Source organism: Petaurus breviceps, unplaced genomic scaffold, assembly GCF_028583685.1.
Source record: "Petaurus breviceps papuanus isolate PSGF00001 unplaced genomic scaffold, PetGlider_PUasm1.0 90903, whole genome shotgun sequence".
Taxonomy (NCBI): Eukaryota; Metazoa; Chordata; class Mammalia; order Diprotodontia; family Petauridae; genus Petaurus; species Petaurus breviceps.
In genome coordinates, this window is record NW_027187376.1 from 13,907,973 (window position 1) to 13,917,727 (window position 9,755).

The 9,755-nt window shown below is 37.7% G+C and overlaps 1 protein-coding gene across 1 annotated transcript; it reads right to left on the minus strand.

The window, feature by feature from the left end:
- Positions 1–1,075: 1,075 nt before the first annotated feature.
- FAM237A (family with sequence similarity 237 member A) lies at positions 1,076–8,888 on the minus strand. The gene is made up of 3 exons (XM_069075114.1): positions 8,776–8,888; positions 4,645–5,051; positions 1,076–1,215 (listed from the first exon to the last, which is right to left on the minus strand). Exons 2-3 carry the CDS (start codon positions 5,045–5,047, stop codon positions 1,076–1,078), a joined length of 543 nt encoding a protein of 180 aa, XP_068931215.1. The 5' UTR covers positions 5,048–5,051; positions 8,776–8,888.
- Between the last annotated feature and the right edge of the window lie 867 nt (positions 8,889–9,755).

Below are 9,755 nucleotides of genomic sequence, written 5' to 3' on the forward strand. Positions count from 1 at the left end.
ATTGTTGTAGGGAAGGGCTCTGATAATTCTACCTCCTGACATTTACATAGCTGTTTAAGGTTTGCAAAACCCTTTACATACATTATCTCATTGGTTTCTCACAATAGCCTGTGAAGTTGTCGATGGGCTGCTTGCTTTTGCTTAAATGTAATCCCCAGGATTTCTGCATGTCTTGTTTGAGGCACCCTTCTTACAGCAGACTAATTTAAAGTTTGCCATCCTTCTTAATACAGACTAACCAGCTGTAGATGTTCAATATTCAGTTAGAGGCATGCTCATTTACCATGAAGTGAGTCTCTTAACATTACTAGTGCACTAACAAAAAAAACCCTCTTTATTTTGATTACTAACTATATTTAAACAGACTTCTCTGGAGCTTGACAGAGTTTGAGAGCTTTAGACTTTTTTTTTTACTGTGTTGACCTGGTTTCCCTGTGGCATTCCATGTACAATATTTTTTTTTCACTCAATGTGTCATAACTCCTAATCCATCTTCAGTTCTCTATGCAGTCCTTGTATGTAAGTGTATCCATAATATAGTAGTTAATGACTTGAAAGTCATGCAGTTTGGAGAAGAAACTAAATTCATGGGAATTATTCTTTTTAAAAATTAAAGTAACAAGAAGATACAATGAGTCAAATTCCCCCAATCTCCATCTTTCTTCTACCTTTGGAAGCAGGGCTTAATCATTTAGATCAAAGACTGCTCAGTATGCTTACTCCATCATTTGCAGGCTCCTCTCTAATATGGGAACAAGTTGTAGTCTTGAAAAGGAACTGACTCTAGATTTAAAAAATTTAGGTTCAAATGTTGGTCAGGTCACTGGGCCTTAGTTTCCTCACCTGCCAAATGAGAGTGCTGGATTAGATTGCCAAAGTCTCTCCTAACTCTAGATACTGTAGCCCTAGTGAAACTTAAGAAAGCTAAAATGCCCACTTCCAAGTATTCTATTTTGTGGAAAGAATCTGATTTAATATGAAACTATGGACATCACTTTCTTATGAAGAAATGAACAAAAGTCAAGAAAAAAGGTACATTTAAAAAAATTACACTAGGCTTAAGTCTGAATTAGATTTATTTTCTCTTTATTCCTAGGTCACTGGTAACTCTTCCAATTAATCTAGACCCACTCTTATGCACATAGATGCTTATCAAATCTTCAATCAACTCTTTCTTCTTCAGGAGTGGGGCTCTTAGGAACTGAGAATATGTACCTGAAATCAAAAAGGGAAATAAAGAACAGATCAAAACATAATTTGGAGGCTAATAGTAGGGTAAATTGTCATGCAATAGAAAATTTGCTGCACATATATCTGCAATCACTATGTATACATAATATAGGCTTGGACACGTGGCTGTCTTTGTGCAATCACATCTATTGTACTAAATGCAGTGATTTATCTCAAAGGCAGTAAATCAAAATAAGTTTATCTTTAAACCATTGAAACTTCTGTCATGTTTCCAAAGCTTGTTTACTATGATGTTCAACTTTTTAAATTATTATATTTTATCTGTCTTTTTATATTACAATACTTTTCCAATAAATGGTCCTACCCTCCCACTCCCACTGAATGTATCTAAATAACATATTTGTACTATTTATTTACCGGTCAGTTCTTTTGCCATTGATTTCTAGGACAGCTATTAAAGTCATTAGTGATTCAATGTATTTTCTTTCTTACAGAGAAGAAAAAGCAAAAATTCTCTGCTTTTCTTACATTGTAAGAATGGCACAGTTCATAAAAATAGAGCATGTGAGACGTGGTGTAAAGGACATTATCGTGGGCATATATCATCAAAAAAACAATGTGATGTGATCATGAATTAATAATGAGGTACATTAGAGTTCTTGGAGGCAACTGACACCTAGAAAAAAGAGAGAGCCCCCACTCAGGGAAGAGATTTTGAGGCAAATGGGGGGAAAAGAAAGAGAAAACAGATGATCCACCTCAGTCATACATTAGTAGCTCAGAGATACTAAAAAAACAAAAAACAAAGGGAACTGACGAATAAAAACCAGAAGATCTCCAGTGTGTTGAATCAATTCTCCATGGAGAGTTTATAAGAAAATATAGCTGCTGGAGGGCAGCCAGGTGGTGCAGTGGATAGAGCACTGGGTCTGGAGTCAGGTAGACTCATCTTGAATTCAAATCTGGCCTCAGACATTTACTAGTTCCGTGACCTTGGACAAATCACTTAATTACATTTGTCTCAGTTTCTTTTCTGGCAAACAACTCCAGTATCTTTGCCAAGAAAACCCCAAATGGGGTCATGAAGAGTCGGACATGACTAAAATGATTGAACAACAGCAAAATAGACAAAATTCACATAGGATCCAAAACTATGGAAGTTATATTGGTTCACACCAATGTAATCACAGATACATCAAAGTATCAGAGAATTGCATATTGCATATTGCAAATATTTATCCATCCAGCTTACTATTCTGAAGGTAGCCCAGAGATATATGGTTTTTTTAAATAGTCTGATTATTCTTGATATTAACCTCAAAAATTAAAGATAGACCTCAAAATATTTTTTTCATAATCACCTATGAATGTAATTTTCTAAATTATTTTTCTTTCAACCCATATCACCTTTGAGATATAAAATAACAGAAAAAAGTTTAGGTATTCAACTATTCAATTAGCCTTGACTCAGAGGGAACAATTCTTATTCAATGACCAAAATGAACTGTTTTGCACTTCTCTACATTGAAACACCATGCTTGGGGGCAGCTAGGTGGCACAGTGAATAAAGCACTGGTCCTGGAGTCAGGAGGACCTGAGTTCAAATCCAGCCTCAGGCACTTAACACTTACTAGCTGTGTGACCTTGGGCAAGTCACTTAACCCTAGTTGCCCTGCCTTCTACCCTCCAAAAAGAAAAAAAAGAAGAAGAAAAACCACCCCTGTGTCTTTGACAGATTTCTTTTTCCCCCCACAGTTTTATGGAATGTTAGAGCTATAAGGGATCTTAGGACTCAGTCCAAAACCCTCATTTCTAGATGAGGGGACTGAGACCTAGAAAAGTAAAGTAAATTACTAAAAGTCACATTAGTTAATTTTTATCTTCAATGTTTGCTAGAAATGAATAAGCTCAAATGTAGGCAAATTGATTAAAATTTAGTTTTACAAGGCAAATTAAAGGTTGGTGATTTCTCCTTATGTAAAGATTCTATACACATACCAATGAGCATACTATGAAAAGTATTGAATTCATAAAAATGTAATAATCAACAAAATGTCCAGAATATATGAATTTATAGATATATAAATATCTATAATATATACTATTATTATATACATATTATATTGATTACACAATAATTATATTTATATTTAATATGTATATATAATAATATATACTATCATAATATACTATACTATATATATATCTACCTGTAGATATATATCTATAAATAAATTTATATATGTGGAGGCAATAGGGTAGTAATTAACTCTTCCTCTGTAATTGCAGAAGTACTCCAGTGAACAATGCCATAAAGCAAAATACAACTGTATTTTATCCACCTTAATGTTCCCTTACTTGCCAATGATTGTATGTTTCTTTACAGTGTGGTCAAGTCACTTCCTCTATCTGTATTCTAATCATAATACTCATTGTTCCCAAGGGCAAAGCAGCTTTAGAATATAGGCTGACACCTCCACTGTTCAGTTGAGCCTCCTAAGAGATTGAATTAGAATTTTAAGATGAAAAGTCTCTCTTTCCCTTTAAATATTTCATTTCAGTATCTTCTTCACCAAGAGCCCCTTAAATAATTTGAACTGATAGAATAATTGCTTTCTGATTTCAGATAAACCCAACTTACATCAAATGTTAAAACAATTGAGCAAAATGTTTATGCTCATATTCCAAATTTGACTAATGTCTTTACTCAAAGCTTCTGGTCACCCATTGTATCAGTGAATGAGACAGGGTGAAGTAGCTTCAAAGGATGGAGCAAATCTTGCAATTTTTGTTAAAAAGAGACTATGGATGCTGTGTAGAACAATGGCCAAGAAGCCACTGGTAGCCCTATTTTGCTTGCTGGAATGAATTAAGAAATTGAAAAAACAAGAGGTAGAGGAGAAAGATTGATATCATTAATGGCCTATGTTGGAGTTTAGGTAATAAGTCAGATAACCATAAGCACGCTCTGCTGAACATGAAGAAAAATATGTACAGATTAAAAAAAAACTAAGGCTGGGAGATACTGAGTGAGTTACCCAAGGTCACACAGCTTGTAAATGTCTGCTGAAGGATTGGAACCCAGTTCTTATGATTCCTTTTATCATCTATCTATGCTCTATTCATTGTGCCTTTTGGTTTTCTGTTTTAACAACAGGTAAGAAGGAACTTTCTAAAACTTTTGCTTAGGGACTCAGAATTATTAATGTTCTTTGGCGATTCATGCCTTCCTGTAACTATTTTATTCTCTTACCAGCTGCTTTCACCTGCTTCTAACCTTTGAGGATAATGGAGGCAATAGGCTAGCAATTAACTCTTCCCCTGTAATTGCAGAGGTACTCCAGTGAACCAATTGTGATCACTAAATAAAATCTGTGTTTTCTTTACCCCCACTTAGCTCTCCCATACATACATATCCTCAGAGATAACAGAAATAAAAGGCAGAAGGCTTACTTCCTGAGTGCTGTGAGTGCATTGTGGACAGTTTCTCTTCATCTTCAGCCAGCTGTCTCCTTCCTAGGCCATGGTTTCTGGAAAGTACACAGTCTACATAAATATCCCAGAAGAGTTGGGCTAGGTCCCAAAAGAGGGCCCCATGCTGCAAGTTCTCAGATGACTTCAGGTAGATCATAAAATCCCAAAATCCTGTCACAGTGTCAGAAATACATGGTTTCCTCATCTCCAAAAGGAGCACTGAAGAGGATTCCCAGCATTGAGGATCTGCTCGGTTCAGAGCCAGGAGATCAATTTCGCTATGGCAGAAGAAAGGTGCCACACAGCACAGTCCCACAATGAGTAGGGTACAGGTTAGTCGCATGGTGCAATGGATCCTTCCTTGACTCCCAAGATCTGCCATGACACTGAAATAGCACAGAAGAAAATGACTATAAGTTCCTTGCCTTGGGAGAAAAAGGAACCCTACTAGCATTGGAACTAGCATAATGCCTAAAATGAGGCCATTCATGTACTGCCACCAAATTGTCTTATTTCCAAGATAAATGATACAAAAACAAGATGTAGGAGCCAGTAAATAGAGTCATAAATAGCACGGGGAAAGTGGGAACTTTGCCCAGTACACCAACATGAAGGGAGTGCTTTCTTTCCATGCTCTCTTGGACTTGTTTTGGGTCATCCCCCTAATGGTACAGTCACTGTGGTACCCCAATCCTGGCACCCTATACTTCCCTGCATTTCTTCTCCTTCTAAGGGTTGATGGAGTATCATCATCATCATCATCAATTATATCAAGGAGACTTAGGCTACAACATCTGGAGAACAAGATACCTTCTCTCTCATTGTGACTATATCAAGTGGTGGATTATCCAGTTGGTACCAGGGTAGACTGTCTTTTGCATTGTCACAATCACCACCACCCCCAGACTGACTGAATTTTACCCCCAAAGAATTCCTAATCTCTGCTCATCAATATTTCTTGAATGATAGGTTTTATATAATGATTAATCATGTCATGAAAGTGACCCTGGGTTCTTTAGTGCCAGAGAGATTTGCTAGGCAGAATAGCAAAAGAAATGTTTAAATACTTTCAAATCATCATATGTAATTGTGGTATTACAGTTCAGAGGAAATATTAGGAATATGTAAATATATATATTTATCTGTGTGTGAATAACTTGCATAGGGGTCATAATTATGACTACAGTAGTAGTTGAGAGGAACAAAGAAAATAGTGTAGATTTAGCAAATAGTGCCACTGACAGAGCCTTTGGGGACAAACTTAGGAGAATGGAAAAATTAAAAAGTACACATGATTGAAACCATCATGGATTCATCAAACACATAGAAGGAAACCCAGGAAAGGTATAAGGAAAGAGATAGTATCAAGGAGGGGGGAGTCAAATGTGTCAAAATTTAACAGAAAGGTCAAGGAGGATGAGGACTGAAAAGAGACCACTGATTTAGGCAATGAAGGCATTGCTATCTTTTCATGTTCAGGTACTTGTTTTTGGTTATTATGTTGCTCATTAAAGAATTAGAAATAACAATATAAATAATAATCATAGGAAAATTTCAAACCAATTTTACAGCAATTCTCTTCTACCTATTACACCATTTTCCCTACCTTGACATTTTTCCTTCTTCCATATAAATATGCCTGAAGTCAGTGCAATTCATCACTTCTATAAATTATCCTAGAAATGAATGAAACCCTATAGTACTACATGCCAATATATCAAGGATCTGTGTGTGTGTGTGGGGGGGGAATTTTCAGTGAAAATTAAGGTGCTTGCTTTCTAATAGTTTTTTTTTAATTTTTAAAATTTTCTAAAAAAGAAAATTAGTTAGAAGGTAGCTATTTGGAAGCAGAAAGAGAGAAAAAACACTTCAAACAGAAGTTGAACTAATGAAAATCTAATAAACATATAGAATATACTTTGCAACTTTGATGCAACTTTCATAAAATTATGGTCTTCTTTGCACCAAATCATTGCTATAAATTTCACTTTAGTTGTCAAAGAATACTATTCATTCCTACCTTTTAACAACAAATTATTCTGGGGAATAATAGGGGAATGGGGGAAAAAGGAAGTCATGTAACATTTTGAAATATTTTCCCCTTCAGACAACAACATCCACAAAATGAGAATAGTATTGAAGGTTTTCATTCTTTCTATGAAGTTTGTCTAAAAAACTTTGTGAGGTTGCAGAGCCAAGATGACAGAGAGAAGTCAGGGAGCTGCCTCAACTCTCCCCAGTTTCCCTTAGAAACAACACTCAATTAAGCCTCTAAAAGAATTCTGGAGTAACAGAATCCTCAAAAAGACAGTGAAAAAAATTTCCAGTCCAAGATAGCTTAGAAGGACTTCAGGAAAGGTCTATCTCACTTGGGTAAAAGAGGAGCAGAGTTCAGTGCAGGTGGTATCCAGACAACTCAACAAGAGGCTCAAGCAGCCCCCAAGGCCCCTGAAGTCTTGGCTCAGCAGGCCATTGGTACAACAGATGAGCTATGAGACCTCCAGCCCTGGTGCAGCAGGCCAACTGCCAGCTCCAGAACCGAGGACACAACAAGCATGACTAGTCTGGGCCACCCTAGTGCAGCTGCCAGTTCAGAAACCTTGGTGCAGAAAGCCAGTGACCAGACTCCTAGCTCTCAGTGCAAGAAGTTTGGTATAGCTCCCCCTGTGCCCCAGTAGCAGAGCTCAACTATTTTTTTAAAAAATGAAGGGGAAAAAAGAGTCCTGACCATAGAAAGCTACTATGGCAACAGGGAAGATCCAACCACAAACTCAAAAGAGGACAAGTGTCAAAATACCTACATTTGAAACTTCAAAGGGGGATATGAATTGGTCTCAAGCACCACAAATCCTCTTGGAAAAACTCAAAAAGGATTTTTAAAACCAAGCAAAAGAGGTAGAAGAAAAATTGGTAAGAGAAATGAGAGTTATTCAAGAGAATCATGAAAAAAAAGAGTAAACAGCTTGAAAAAAAGAAAAAAAGTCACAAAAAGTGACTAAAGGAAATAACTCCTTGAATAATAGAATTTGCCAAACGGGAAAACAAATCCACTGAAGAAAACAGCTCCTTAAACATAGAATTGGCTAAATAGAAAAGGATGTATAAAAATCTTGGGAAAAATATAGAAAAGAAAAAATATATATGACCTGAGAATGTTTCAATTCTAACAGAAAGCAAAAATAAAGATTCTTGCTTTCCTGTTTTATATTATCTTCAGTTACATTTTTAAGTGGATGTCACTCATGTTAAAAGCAGTGATATAAGAATAAAAGTTGTGACAATCCCAGTTGGACAAAAAATGAAGTCTAACAAAAAAAAATCACTTCTAAATCCAAATATTTGATCACTGTGCTGATCTACTCATTAGCCATAAGGTGGAGTCTTTCCTGCATGAGAGCGGGAAATAATAAGACATAATTGCACAAGCTTTTCTGTATGCTTAGTTAGAACTGATACGTGCAAGGAAAAAGTGTTCTCTGAACTGTCCTTTAAATTTCTAATTTGTTAAGACGTTCCCCTGGCTTTTCCAGATGTTTTGCTTATGTTGCTTAACAAATCTGCCAGCCTTTCCTTCCCTTTTCAATCTCGGAATTTATTTTTGTTCAGTTATTTTTCTGCCTCTGAATTAAATTCTTGTAGCATGATTTAAAAGTTTCAAGATGACTGAAATATCAGAAGAACCTATTTTTCTTTTGGGAAGCAGGAAAAGTTTTCTGTTCAAAATGAATTCAACAAAGGACACGTGCCTCTGTCCAGAGTTCTGAAGTTGATAGAGCTCCCTCTCTAAGCTCTTTCCAAAACCATTCGGCCTTTCTCCGAGGTCCCTGGTTTCTGTTTCCTTTGTCCTCCGATAATCCCTCCACCCTTCTACAGAAAGAAAACTGCTTTCTGGACTGCTGGCAATTTCTAAGTCCCTAGCATACCGCGTGCAACTAGGAGAAAGCAACTAACTAATGCACACATTGTTCTCTACTTCTCTTCTCACAAACCGCAGAACTTGTCGTCTTTCCCCTCTCCAGAACCAAGAGACAGCCCAGACCAAGTAGAGTTAAAGCTGCCCTGCTCTGCAGGTGTTGCACATGACAAGGAAAGCATGCCTCACCCACTTACCTCCTTTCCCCTCTAGGAATTCCCTCCTGTGCGACAAGCGGAAATCTCTCAGTTGCTCCCAGCTGAGGTGACACTTCTTGGTCTTCCCGTTCGCGCTTACTGACAGCTCTTCTTAAGTGAGAGTGAACGGGGCCTCTTAAGTTTACGTCAAAGCTCTAGGGAGAAGTCCTCCCTCTCATCTCCCCCGCCTCCCCACCCCCAGTGTATCACAGAATCTCGGAGTTGGAAGGGACCTCACAGTTCATCTAGTCCAAGCCACACCTGGACAAGGATTCCTTAGACTGAGACCAAGAATATCATTCAAACAAAGTCTATCTTTAAGCATTTCTTCTTGTTACCCCGACCTCCCCCCCTCCCAGATGAACTTACTTTATACCTCTAGCAGGAAGGAGTCCAGAAGCTTCAGTCTGAAGTCTTGAATACCCGGCTCGCCAGTTTGGAGTTTTGAAAGATCTGTTCTTCAGCCCCCAGAACCCCGAACAAATGAAGAGGCAGGAAACACAGCCTGGAGTGTCATAATGTGTCAGGGCATGTTTAGGGAAGGAGGCAGGACCAGCTCGCAAGCTCAGATTCAAGTGGAAGAGTTTAGCACCAGGATTCCTTCTGCTTGCTGGGAGAATCTGTCAGAGATTGCTTTGTAAACAACAAAAACACCATGAGAATGTTGCAGACATAGAGCCTTGATGAAGGATAACTCTTCTGATACTAAAGTCTCACTAAGACAGCAGTGTAAGGTAGAGAGAGAGAGGGAGGGAGAGAAAAGGAGAGAGGAAGGAAAGGAGTCAAAGCACCAATCACAAATCTGTGCTTTGTGAAATCTTTAGCTTTCTGAGAGTAATAAGACCTCCCATCCCATCCTTTTCCAGGAATCAGATGGCTTTAAGGAGACTAGAAACAGGAGCCCCCTGGTTTTCAGCACTTGGGGGGAGAGGGGGCCCCTCAACTGCAATAACTTCTACAATGGACTCTTGCCTTTAGCA

Bases quoted from the DNA above. Each gene is read 5' to 3' on its own strand.
- FAM237A (XM_069075114.1), bottom strand. From the start codon at position 5,047: ATGGCAGATCTTGGGAGTCAAGGAAGGATCCATTGCACCATGCGACTA. The intron at 1,216-4,644 runs GTAAGCCTTCTG...TTTTGATTTCAG, and splicing joins GCACTCACAGCACTCAGGAA to GTACATATTCTCAGTTCCTA.